The 13,558-nt window shown below is 41.9% G+C and overlaps 2 protein-coding genes and 2 non-coding genes across 4 annotated transcripts in view; 3 read left to right on the top strand and 1 right to left on the bottom strand.

Annotated features, from left to right (window-relative positions):
* The window catches only part of lrba (LPS-responsive vesicle trafficking, beach and anchor containing), a 176,218-nt gene extending 173,843 nt beyond the window's left edge, over positions 1–2,375 (bottom strand). The window contains exon 1 of the mRNA XM_085356880.1: positions 1,476–2,375. Within this exon, the coding sequence (XP_085213006.1) occupies positions 1,476–1,661 (186 nt within the window). The 5' untranslated portion in view covers positions 1,662–2,375. The remainder of the gene's footprint in view (positions 1–1,475) is intronic.
* Positions 2,376–6,837: 4,462 nt separating this feature from the next.
* Positions 6,838–13,214, top strand: rps3a (ribosomal protein S3A). Its single transcript, XM_085355796.1, has 6 exons — positions 6,838–6,908; positions 7,485–7,588; positions 7,946–8,133; positions 12,322–12,530; positions 12,672–12,781; positions 13,053–13,214. Exons 1-6 carry the CDS (start codon positions 6,847–6,849, stop codon positions 13,178–13,180), a joined length of 801 nt encoding a protein of 266 aa, XP_085211922.1. The 5' UTR covers positions 6,838–6,846; the 3' UTR covers positions 13,181–13,214.
* On the top strand, positions 7,794–7,867 carry LOC146630379 (small nucleolar RNA SNORD73). Its single transcript, XR_014906311.1, has one exon. It is a non-coding gene; the product is annotated as a small nucleolar RNA SNORD73 (small nucleolar RNA).
* Positions 12,828–12,894, top strand: LOC146630378 (small nucleolar RNA SNORD73). Its single transcript, XR_014906312.1, has one exon. It is a non-coding gene; the product is annotated as a small nucleolar RNA SNORD73 (small nucleolar RNA).
* Positions 13,215–13,558: the final 344 nt, after the last annotated feature.

The following is a 13,558-nucleotide window of genomic DNA, read 5'->3' as shown; positions in this document are numbered from 1 at the left end:
TTAAAGGGGAAAAAAAAAAACACACACACAAAAAAACAATTGTACATATAGTCACTGGAAGCTGCTACTAAAAACAATACTTCCCCGTGATACTGCATTTACATTGTCTGCTTTTCCAGTCAGCGGTCCTCGCTTGCAATCACATGTCTGTCTAAAATTAATAATAGCAACAGACAGACAAGACTGGACACAAAAAATAAAGAAATAAATGAGGAAAAAGCGAAAAAAAAAAAAGCTTTGCTTTTGCAGCATCCTGGTGACACTACAAACGTGTCCAATCAAAGTAGGTCAGTGTAACATGGGTCAGTATAAGAGTGGAAAGACAAGTTAACTGATCGCTTTTTGTCTGAAAGGCATTTAATCATCATCTGCTTTGTTAATCAATTCACCGCTTAGTTTTTCTTCTTGGTTAAATGAAGTTTTCAGGCTCTCAGCTGTGCTGATATTTAGCTGATGGGATAGTTTGTGTTTAGTAGTGCTTACAAATATCTCGCCATGAGTCAGACATCTACTTGCAGTTCATTAGCCTCCTCTGTGGGGGTTGGCGTTGGGAGTAAACTATACTATATGACTATAGGCGAGCCTCCCCTATCTAAAGGATTCCATTGTTGTACCACTGTGACAAAGCAGTTTTGCAGGTTCTACCTTCACGTCTCCTCCCTCTCCCTTCCTCCCACACCTCACCAGTGAAAGCTGCAGTTGAGCATGCTCCCATTCATCACGGTAAGTTTCCTTGTTACTGGTAGTTACATTCATTCTCATGCAGACACCGCAAAGTCACTTTGTGAAAAGCTTTGAGGCAGGCGAGGGCTATCAGTACTGCAGACAGGCCAAGCTGGGGTACATGCTTTAAGGTGGCCAACAGGTAACAGACAGATAAGGCACCCAGTATGACTGACCTGGATATGTCACACACTCTCTCACACACACACACACAAAAAAGCACTGACTGATTTGCTGCTGCCGCAGTATTTTCTCTGCCACGATTATTCTCACATTGGTCATCATGTCATGTTCAATAACAACCTTAGCAACATGTTTTTAACACTGATAATTACATGTGTACATGCAGGGGCCCAATAAGACAACAGAACAATGCAGCATAAGAAACTGTATGACATGCATATCTAAATAATGAGAACCTGCTCTGATGAGCCCAATCACTCCAGCTATCTGTAAACAACAAACCAACAATATACCATTTAATTTACAGGGCCACATGGATAATAAGGGTTCATTAGAGAGAGAGGTCCTATAGCTGTGACTCACTGCAGTTTCCAGTGTAGGCTGCTTGCCTTTAAGTCAATATGGCCACACTTAGTAGAAAGTATCGATTTTGTCAGTGCTGACAGACGATCAACGCCTTTCTTTTATGCAAATATGGGTGTAAGCCAGACTTTCCCAAAGATTCACAGCCAGTACCACAGCGTGACAGTGCTATCTATGGCCTATTCTGAGCCCCATAATCAGCTTACCAGGTTGAACACCGTCTCCACAATGTCTCGGTTGGAAACTTCCCCAACTTCCACCAGGCCGGTGAGCACGGCGAATTTCATTCTTATCCCCCTGATAGGCACTCCGGGGTTGAGCCCCACGGCGCCAGGTCGCCCGTCCTTCCCTTCACCTGGCGGTGCAGCGCCCGCTGTCTCCTCGCTAGCCATTGCTAAGGAAGCGGACGGGACAGGTGGCGTTCACAGGTAAGGCACCTGTTCACCTCCAATGGTGACAGTGGAGCCGATGTCAGAAGAGGGAAATAAGGGGGAGGGGGGTTTATCTCCCCTTCAGCTGAGTTGTTGACAGTCTATAGGCACATAAGCAAGACGTTTCCCTCCCATCCAAAAACAGCCTCGAAAGTGGGTAAAAAAAAACAAAAACGAGAGAATTTGATGACCGCTGACACCGCGAGGCTGGAAATGTCAGTGCTCCTCTCCACGGTGAACTACTCCTCTGCCCTGTAACTTGATGCCACACGGAGGGTTTTACACTGTTAAAAGCCGTGGAAAGTGTGGTGCAGGTAACAAGGGGAGAAGCAGGTGAAGAAGAGTTCGCCCTTTTACCTGTGTCCTCCCGTGCTCCTGTGCACAAACGGCAAGCGAGGATACTTTAATATCTCCGCACAGCAGTGGAAGTTGCTATTGTCACTGAGTCCACTCACTTGACAGGTAGCGCTTGGCATAATAATAAAAAAAACTCAAACTGAATGGAAGCAAGTCCGCCAACAGCTCCGGAGAAAGCCGACAAAGAGCTGAGGTCCGCTCGGTGACCCCCTCCTCCTCCTCGGGAAACTCCGCACACTTGGCTAAATGGCAACGTTGACCCAGCTGCGCTGCATTTGCTTCCTGATCTACCCCGGTAGCTTCAGCTCGTCACCGCCATGACAGTATAGCCCTTGAGTGAGTGGCGCATGCGCAGTACACAACTGGGGACTGTTAAGCTCAGTGGCAGGTGTGCAGCTCAGGTGGTTTTCTAGCTCCGTGCACAGGGACTGCGTTCAAATCAACAGCGTGTGAACTGAGTTACTGCGAAACGTTAACGGTTTGAGCCCTGCCGCTTAGAAGTCCTCTCTAAACAGGCTCCACACAACAAAACTCGCGATTTCACAGTCTCTCTACACGCACACCACATCATTAACATCAGTAACACAAGGAGGCAAAATAAAATGCACAACAGTAGTCCGCTAACCTCAGCGAGAGAGCTACATTATCACCGTTTAAGCAATGCCAGCTAAAATTAATGTGGGACTATAAGCTTGGAAATTTTGCGCCTGAGCTGTGTCTGTCGCACAGTATGCATATTTACACATTACAGGTTATTGAAAGTGTCTTTGTTCCGTTTTCGGGAAAAGCAGCTTGCTACCCTAACCTCAGGACAATGCACATGTCACGTGAACCCAATGTAAACTACAATGCTGAAGGGAGGACGTATAATAGTAAGCAGATAATGCTGCACTTTAATATTTCAAAAAGTTACACAGACCATGGGGCTGTTTATGATAATCCAGGTTTGACTGTATGCTGTGTATCAGCATGCATATAAACCTCAGGGGGATATATTTCAAATACTGCACTTGAAATGTGGCTTTATTTTGAACATGTTAAAAACATAAGGAAAAGAATAATCACAATGTATAACTTTACATGTTGAAAAGGGAGCAGAAATAAGTCTAATTCTATTAAATCCCACCCCCTTTCCACAAATAGTAACAACAATCATAATTTTTTTCTTCCTGTTTATGCCCTCTCCTAGAGATAGAGAGAAAAAGCAATTAAAATAAGGTAGGGCTTGTACAGTGTACAAGACAAGTGCCTGCTACATACACACAGAAAAGTAGTAACTGTAACACAAGCACCAACAAATCATGTTCTGAGTGTAGGAGTCTTAATTTAGAAATCTTATGTACAAACTGTCAATGTAAATCACACATCATATAATGGATAAAAAGAGGATGTTATAGCTTAAACTAACACAACAAACAAAATGAAAAGGCAAACAGGAAATACATGCAGAACAACGTTTTTGTAGGGCACAACAGCGCACACTGACAGATGTGTGCATCCCGCGGCGCTGAAAACCAAACATTAAAGCAAAGTGACAGCTCTGCTTTGCTTGCCTTTTCAAATCACCGCCACAACCATAACCCCTGACACGTGAGGGTTTTTTTTTGCACGGCTGAGGAGAAGAGACAAAACTCTAATCAGACACAATCAAAGCAGTCGAAGTCAAATAATGCCCATATTTGATACTATCTGTCTTCCCATCTCTGTTCTTTCTAGTGACTTCACATTGGCTCTGTGGGATGGATGTGCAGCCATGAGTGTTGCCACAGAGGCAGCTGGCGTCACCGTTCCCGCTGACCTCCCAGTAAAGTGTAGCTGAGCCCTCAGGGACCCTGGGAGTCATGGAAGCCAGCAGCACCACCCATGAGATGCAGGCCTTGTCTCTGATTTAATGACCTCAAATCAGCAGTCTTGTTCACTGAGCCCAAAGACTTTCTTAAATACGACCTTCAAAAAGAAGAAGAAAAAAGAACAGAAAAAGAGCAGAGAAAGCTTTTACTGACCTTTAAACTGAACTGTGCCTTCTTATTCTCCTGCAGGCTTTATGCAGCTAATGAGTGGACAAGTTTGTGACACAGCGCCACCGTAATCGTCTCTTTCTCCCCTCTTGCTGCCATCCTGTTGGAAGCTCTTATTATCTCAGAAGAAGATTATAACATCTGCAAATGATTTAGTGTCAGAGATTGCAATTAAACTGATGAGCCCTTGTTAAGAGCTCAGAGTGTGTCAGAGCAACTCTTTGAAAAATATATTTTTAAACCATCTTGAAAGCAAAGATGACTAAAGTAATGACGGCAAATGTAATAAGCTTCTCATCCGAACCACAAATGTAAAGTTGTTGCTCATGCAAACAATACAGCAGAGGCTGTAGATCAGGGGTGTCAAAGTCATCACGGGCCACATACAACCCTACTTTGATCTCAAGCGGAACAGATCAGCGAAACTCTTCTTTCTGTCTATCTGAATTTAACTGCACATTTAATCCCCGACATATCTCAATATAAGAAAAAGAAGTGCAATTTCAACAGTAGCTCTCACTTTTCTTTACATGATAAAGAAATGCCGCTGTTGTAAATGAACAAACCCATCAGCGCCACTCTTTAGACTTAAACTGTAAGAAATTAATATGTAAAATTACAGAAATGAGTCTGGTAGCTCATTGATAAAACTGCCCTGTAATTATAAAGCAGAAAGTTACTGTCAATTCACAGAAAAATGACCTGTTTTATTTATTTATTTACATTGGACACTTTATAAAAAACTAATAAAACAACCTTGTAATTTCTATAGTAGTGAAAAAAACGTGAACAGGTGAATTGTATCAGTAGATGGGAAAATGTATGGAGTATGTTGGAGTTTTTGCTGGACTGATTTTTACCCCTGGGCCTTATGTTTGACACACCTGCTGTAGATGAAATAAAGGCAAAAAATGTCAACATAAATCAGATTTTGAATGAGAAGACACAATAAACAGCTGCCACGTCCTTCAAATAATTTTTGAAAACATCTGTGGCACTAGGAGCTGGATTTGTCAAAGTACTAATAACCTTGCTGGCATATTAGGAAGAATTAAGGAGCAAGACTTTACATAAAACAACACCTTTTTACCTGTTTACCTGGTTTACATTTGTCAATATTGGTATATGAAAGATGAAGTCCACTAACGTGTTTACTTTGTGTCCTCCATCAGGAATCAACATCTTCCACAGAATAATATGACCTTCATACAGGTGGAAGATTACAGGACTATTGTATTAGGCTTTGTGGGTAAGTGGATAAATAACCTCCGAAGTGTATTTTCCCAACAGACAAAATTCTTCCCTTTGTTACAGTAATAATGTTGGTGGAAAACAGGCAACACGCCTATTTTACCTGTTTGCACACCTTGAGACTAGTTCATCCTGTTCAGAGATGTGGAAGAACTTGTCTCCCAGTTAAAAAAAATTGGTGTGGATCACTTTTTGCTAGAACAAATGACACAAATTACTAAATGCGAAAATGTTGTACTATTGCCTTTCAGCATTTGACAAATTTTACTTTGAAAACTGTTGTTCCCTATGGCTGTAGTTAGTTATAAATTATTGTTGAGCTTTTTTTTTTCCAGCTTCCATTTATTTAAAAAGATTACTTAAAAAATGTAGGTTTTGTCTTTGTTACTTTGTCCTCTTTGGCCCTTCCACTGTTTTTGCGCTGTGGTCTTCTATAATCTGCCAGTAATCAAATACTTTTAGCAGGCCAGGCTATTTTATGTTGTTGTATTTGCATATCAGCCTTTAATACTAAAATGATTGTGGTTTCTATATGATTTTTATTTTATTGTTTTTTATTCTTATTTGCTTCCTTATCGTTGTAGTGGTGGACCGTCAAACTGATTCGCCATTTCTGAGATAAAAAAAAAAGTTTCCTGAATGTGGAATCTGAAATCTTTTCAAGCTTGATTAGACTACCCGTGGTTTAAACTAATAGAATTAAATGGGATGACCAGATCCCAACAAACTAAATGTAGGGCAAACACTGTGTTTGCGTGGGGCAAAGTGGGACAGGTTGACAATGCTGAATTTTATTTCACTGTTATTTCAGCCGCTGTTCTGCCTGGTAACAGTTTTTGGCTTTCAGTTGTATATGTCAATAGACTGATATACCTTTTTTGAGGCATGTCTGACATTTTGGGCAATTTTTTAACCAATCATGACTAATAAAACTGCTACTTCACACTCCTGTGTGAAGCTAAAAAATAAATAAGCTCAGTTTGTCAGTATATACTATGACTTCATTGTCTTTGTAGTTGTTTCTGTCATATTCAGCAGAATCTGCAAAGCTTGTGACTTTTTGATTTGGTTACTGTTCCCTGATGAGTATGGCATTAGAGATGCTGACCTGACTATAATTTAAAAAAAAAGCCTTGCCTTCACATGCTTTAACTTTAACTCTTTATTATACACATTTGGTAAAAACGGTCTCTTTGAAAAAGCATGTCCTGCAGAACCGATCAAAGTGTGGGACACTGTCTGAAGATGTGGGAGAAGGGGACAGGGGATAAAAATGCTGCGCATTGCCACATAAAGCGGAACGTCTGCTCACCTTATTGTTGCTGATTTCAAAACTCTATTTTTTAATGTAGTTTGTTAGTTTTTTTACGAGCGTGTTAGACTGTGCTTTCACCGGCAGAGGGAGACAAATGAAACTGCAAAAACACTCGCGAGATGAGACAAATCTCACGAACCCCGAGCCGTCTCTTTAATTCTCGCGGGATTTCCGAGTTCCTCCTCTTTCACTCCCTGTAGCCAACATGGCAGTCGGCAAGAATAAGAGGCTGACCAAAGGCGGCAAAAAGGGTGCCAAAAAGAAGATGTAAGTTGGACATTCAGACATTGTTGTGTGAGCAACACTTCGCTTTTTTCGTTGGTGTCGTTTTGGTGTGAAATGGGTGAAGGATGAAGCCGATTTTAGGTGGATGTTAAGCGGCCAGTGCTAGTGTCGGCACCGCCGGCCCCAGTGGCGCTGAGCTGTAGCATGATGTCTCCTTTCATGCTCTTAGACTTTATGTAGTTAAAGTTGATTTTATTATGTGCGAGCAGCTCATTTGGAGTATCACCAGCACAGTAAGGGAAAGCTCAAGTAATTTGGTTGCTAGCTAGCGCCTGCAATCTTATATGCTAAAGGCTACTGAATGTTAGCGTAACTGTAGGCGAGCTTGTCTGGCAACATGGCAGTCGGATCCTACGGCTAAGAGTTAATGTATCTAACTTATAACACCATGTGGTGCAGACAATCAGTACGACCGAGCTAGTCCGTTAGGAAATCGTGAAATCGATTAGAGTAGTGGTTATTCCACGGTGTTTGCTAATCTGAGCAGTGTCCTTTCTGGTACTGGTATTCAAGCATGGCTGAGATGATTGTGAATTAATACTTTCTACTCTCCTGCAGTGTGGACCCTTTCTCCAAGAAGGACTGGTATGATGTCAAGGCACCAGCCATGTTCAACATCCGCAATCTTGGCAAGACCTTGGTCACCAGGACTCAGGGAACCAGTAAGTCTGCATTGTGCGAAGGCTGTTGTGGCTGTTGTGTGTGTTGTATGCTAATGTTGCTTTCTGTAAAGAACAGAAGTGTCATTCTTTGATTCAGTGAAACTCTGGCAGTAGTAGTAAAGATCAGCTTTAGAATTGTGTAGGTGATGCATTGTTTTCTAATGCTGTCCATAATTATCTGAGAGTATCCTTGGCGTACAGTGGGAATGTGTGATGACAAACTGTTTCGGTCCCAAATGAGGGGCCTGATTACTTACGAGATCAACTGCCTTTCCCATTATCAGTACTTCAGCTTCCAGAGACTTCTCGTTACCTTTCAACCCTTTAACCTTTTTTCGTACCTCTTGTACCACACAGGAATCGCCTCAGATGGTCTGAAGGGACGTGTGTTTGAAGTGAGCCTCGCTGATCTCCAGAATGATGAGGTGGCCTTCCGCAAGTTCAAGCTCATCACTGAGGATGTTCAGGGCAAGAACTGCCTCACCAACTTCCACGGCATGGACCTGACCCGTGACAAGATGTGCTCCATGGTCAAGAAGTGGCAGGTGATGGTCACATTTTTCACCAGTGGTGCCAGATAGCTGATGATGTCACTTATGCCAATGTGTTTGTTGAGATTTGGCTACAGGGCTACACTATGTATGGTCTTGGTGTGAACATTCAGGTTTGTATACGGTATATTTACTAGGGCTGCCACAAACGATTATTTTGATAGTCGACTAGTCACCGATTATTTTTGCGATTAGTCGACTAATCAGATCATCATCCATTGAACGTAAAAGTACAGCTTATTGCACCAGCAGCATCTGCTCTTATATAACTATCATTAGCTTACAGCTTTAAGTGTTTAAGGTCTGTGCTAACTAAAAATAAAGACAAGATGATAGTTAATTGAATTCTAATTAAATGTGCAGATTGTTTCGGTGGAGTTTAATAAACTCAGCCGATTTACTCAGGAACAAATAAAATACTGAAAAAAGCCAAACAATAACATTTTTAAGTTATCTAAGTGACTTGTATATGTTTAACCTGAGTAGGGCGGTGGGTTTGAAAACGATCTGCCGGGAGTCCGGTGCTCTCATGGCCCCCGGCTAGCTATCGAGCTAGTGGGTAACAGACGCCTCCGAAAACGTCGGAGCGCTTTTGAAAATATGTGGTGTCTTGATAAACTGAGCAGATATTTGAGGTTTACACAGCTACATTCTCGCCTGAAAATATGTTAAACGTTTATTTTGTGACCCAGAAAGAATAATAAGAGTAATATTAAAACTAACTAGCTGCCGCCATTGTTGACAACTGCGCTGGGCCGCGCTATGAATTCTGGGACACAGTTTCTTCTTCTTCGGGGTTTAACGGCAGCTGGCATCCTTGTACATGCAGTGCTGCCATCTTCTGTTTCAGTCCGTTATTACACTCTTAAATCCTGCTACTTATTCCTGCTTTTGGGATCTTACAAAGCTTCAAATGACGCGTCGACTATTAAATCAGTCGTCGACGATTTTGATAGTCGACGTAATCGTGACTAGTCGACTAATCGTGGCAGCCCTAATATTTACGCTGCAGTGTAAATATTGGGACTCAACACATTAGAAGGAAAAGAAAGACTTATGAGAAATGTCTTCCATGACCAGTATAAAGGGGGAAGTAATCCAATGTAATGTGGTATGTTTTAAAGCTTTTTAGTAGGGGTGCAACGATACACAAAATTCACGGTTCGGTTCGATACTTTGGTGTCACGGTTCGATATTTTTTCGATACAAAAAAAATGTTCATGCCTTTTTTAATTTTTCATTTATTAAAATTATAAATTTATATTTTAACTCAAAAGTACAGTTTTTAAATTTAACCCTAACCCTTGTGCGTGTTTTTTATTTTGACAGCGAATGCGCACCTGCGGACCACTTATGTGCAGCCCTGGTTATATAGTTCGTCATATTGCAGCCACAGAAATTCTTTTGTCCATGAAACCATAAAGCTGCACTTTCTTTTTGCCTTAGTCTGATTTGTCATAACTTCTCCGTTTTGTGGTAAGCTTTTCTTTGGCTGTCACTTCTTCACCCTGACCTGTCTTATTTGGCTCAGCAGAACTAAAATATATATCTGTCTGTGAAGGTTCTCAGTCATCCAGGTCATCGTAGTGAAATATATATCCTGCTGCTTTTACACGCTCACTCACATAAGCTCAGCGATTCTCTGCGCGATCAACCTCTCACATGTTTAAGCTTGCTGCGGGAGATTTCACTTGTCATGTTTGCATAGTAAGCTAACGATTAATAAGACGATGTCAGAGGAATTGGTGCACAAATTATCATCACTCACAGATCAGTGCTGTCGCTCTCTATACACAGTTCACACGATTGCAAAGTGAAAGCAAAAAAACAAGCGCAAATTCAAACGCGATTGCAATATGTCACATATTGACAGTGGCTCACAGATGCCAATGACATAATTACCCAGCTACATTTCTGAAAGAATGCAAAAGCATTGACATATATTTTTCCTACAATAGCCCGACGGGCAGGGCAGAGATAGAATTTGGTAGCCCGACTGAAAAAAATCGCTAGCTCCAGGACGTCGGGCTAGCGATATTGCAAGCCCTGTATCTGATTGAGGAATTACTCATCTTTGGAAAAGAGAGTTTATTACAGAGAAATGGCTCTTTCCAAAATAAAAGCTATACTATCCGCTTCTTCTGGGCTATATTCTCAGCAGCATAAGGAGAATCATGTGCTAACAGCTGTCTAAATGACTCGGCTAAAGTTAGTAGCATGCTTGTTGTTTTGGTCTTTGCACTAGGATGATGTCGGTGTAAATGTGCAGTCATATTCGTTGTGTTCCCACTAGTGCTTTCAGGTTAATCTCGTTGAAATGACCTTAACGCCACAACACGGCAAATCTCCGTTAACGAGCTACCGCCGATCGCCCCGTGTGTGGGGCTAGACAGCCAACACGTTAACGAGCTAACTGCGCTAACACACTAGCTCCCACCCATGTAATTGAGCATTGCATGGCACATCCAACATACTGTTTTACTTTAGTCCATGACTCGCTTACCTTCAGGGTCATACGTCACATGAAAACCAAAATAATTCCAAACGCCAGATCTGAATGAGGGTGGGGAGGTCCATGTGTCTTGCTAGCTTGCCCTGCGCTCTTCCTTCTGACGATGCTGTCTGTGTTGAGCGCTCAGTGGATCTGCGCTCGACAGTGCAGCCTAGGCGGAGTAGTCGAACGCAGATTCACCGAGCGCTCAACACAGACAGCATCGTCAGAAGGAAAGTTGATAAAATAAATTACAAATGTTGTATTGTTCGATACATATGCGTACCGAACCGAAAGCACTGTATCGAACGGTTCAATATCGATACGAATATCGTTGCACCCCTACTTTTTAGATATACTTCTTTAATATACTGTCTTTTAAAAAAAGAATAATTACAAAACCGGAGCTTTGAGAAGTCAATATAATCACCAATGCTGCTTGGCGATGGAGAATTCTGAGTACTGGCATCCTCACAGGGCTTTTTGTCAGTGCCCCTCATGCTCTGCTGGGAGAGTGCACAGTTGATGTTTGTGCGAAGCTCTTTCACACATGCGATATGGGTTGCTGAGGATACTGGGAGCTTATTTTTGCAATAAGCCTCCACCTTTCCACAGCATTGTGTGTGCTGTTCGTGCTGTTCTTGTTTCAGAAGTGAGTGAAGCCTGTGCTGATGGAACCCTTCATTGTTTGTTAATGACATGAAGTTAATTCTGGTCAGTGGCTTAAATGTTGGGCCTATGAGATGTGTCGGCAGTTAAAATTATCTGAAGTGGTCAACCACTACAGTAGTAAGCTGGTGAGTGCAAGCAATGGGCCATCGCTAGTTAAGTCCATTCACAAAACCCTGTTTGCGTAAACATAAATTCAGGTTCACAGCGGGGTTTCATCCAGTCCCAGAGGCAGAGTGCACTCTAGAACTCAGTCTATCAAAGGACTAACATGTTGTTTGACTTTTGCTTGCACGAAATTAAAATGATAAATCATGTTAAGACGTAAGTGCGTACAGTCATCTGATCTGTAAATTGTATTTATTTTTTGGCCCGAGACAGCGGTTATTAAAGTGTTGGGTCTTCTCAGCAGGCGCTGGTAAAATATTTTGGATTTGAGTGTGTTGGTCATATATTCATAATTTTGTAGTGTTGTTTACAGCAATGGTAGCAGCAAAGTCTGAGTGCACCAATGCTCTTTGAAACGCAAGCAACAAAGTGTCATTTCATGTTCCCATTCAAAAATCAAAGGCCACTTTATTAGATACACCTGGGATATCTAGTGTGTTCAGCTATTCGTTATACTTTCAAGCTTGTCAATGTTGTATATTGGACTATTACATCTGAGATTTCCCAACATTTTATCCGCTCAGATGGCATACATGTGGACAGCGAGCAGTAGAATCATAGACTGTTGTAGAACAAAACTGGAAATGTAGAAGCTTTCTAAATGTAGAATATGTGGCAGAGTTGTCGCATTAGACTTCACAGCTATACCTAGTGCCTTGGCAGACAAGTGTACACCTCAAACCATTTACTAGTGACTCCAGATTAACAAAACTTTCAAGTTGGGTTTTAATGCATTTTGGTTCGGAAAAAGAAACGTGAGAAGCACATTGAAGGAACACGAGCAGAAAAAGTTTGTTACAGACCGATGCGTTTTAAGGCGGCACTGTTAATGTCATCATTATTTTTCTGCTCAGACCATGATTGAGGCCCATGTGGATGTGAAGACCACCGATGGCTACCTTCTGCGTCTTTTCTGTGTGGGTTTCACAAAGAAGCGTGCTAATCAGATCAGAAAGACCTCCTACGCCCAGCACCAACAGGTCCGCCAAATCCGCAAGAAGATGATGGAGATCATGACACGTGAGGTTCAGACCAATGACCTGAAGGAAGTGGTCAACAAGTTGTAAGTCTCATGTTTCTGACTAAAGCACAGATGGCATTATTAATTTAAGATTGAGCTAATTATATCTCTGAGTGCACTCAGGTTTTGTGTGTGTCGCAATTGATGGTTTTAAATGAATGCGTTTGCTTTTTCGTATTCCAGGATCCCTGACAGTGTTGGCAAGGACATCGAGAAGGCATGCCAGTCCATTTACCCTCTGCACGATGTGTACGTTCGCAAGGTCAAGATGCTTAAGAAGCCCAAGTTCGAGTGTAAGTAATGCATGTTAGTATTTACAGTGTTTCTTTTGTTTGTGGGAACAAAAGATGACAATGTTTCGGTCCCATATGATCACCTGATTACCTAATTGAGATCAGCTGATGTTCCCTTGCAACATGCTAGTTGACAAGCAGACATTCTTGGTTTAATTGAATGAAATGTTACAACTATGTCTTTGCCATTACATATGTATGACAAACTGTCATTTGCAAGTTGTCAGTAATGGTTTGATCAGTCAGTTAAATTCCCTGTCCTCCCTTGCAGTGGGCAAGCTGATGGAGCTCCATGGTGAGGGTGGTGCTGCTGGTGCTGCAAAGGCTTCCGGTGATGACACTGGAGCCAAGGTGGAGAGGGCTGATGGCTATGAGCCCCCCATTCAGGAGACAGTGTAAAAACACCCCGATTTGAATAAAAAATGTAAATGACCAACAAACTGTCCTGTTTCTCTTTGTCAGTAAAGTAATGCAGTCGTTCAGTCAGTGCATGTAAGGAGGGGATAAAATGCTACAAAATCCAGCACTCTCGAAGGAACTAGTCACCAGATAAAAGGTGGATGCTGCAGAATTAGCAGTGCATTAGGTCTTGTTTGTATAAAAGGTAACTGACCTGAATTCAATTTATTCTTCAGTGTAGAAGATGCCTGTGTTTCCAGTATCTGTGGTAAAACTCTTGCAGTATGCACAGGTCCTGTTAAATCACATTACTGAAGCTTACTAAAATTATAGCAGTAATATTCCCCCCCAAAATGGTGTGATTTAATTTCATCTCAG

Source organism: Diplotaxodon limnothrissa, linkage group LG6, assembly GCF_057381915.1.
Source record: "Diplotaxodon limnothrissa isolate DT_005_m linkage group LG6, D_limnothrissa_male_GT1.1, whole genome shotgun sequence".
Classification (NCBI taxonomy): domain Eukaryota; kingdom Metazoa; phylum Chordata; class Actinopteri; order Cichliformes; family Cichlidae; genus Diplotaxodon; species Diplotaxodon limnothrissa.
Note: the sequence above shows the minus strand (reverse complement) of the source record. Positions and strands in the feature narration are given on the sequence as shown.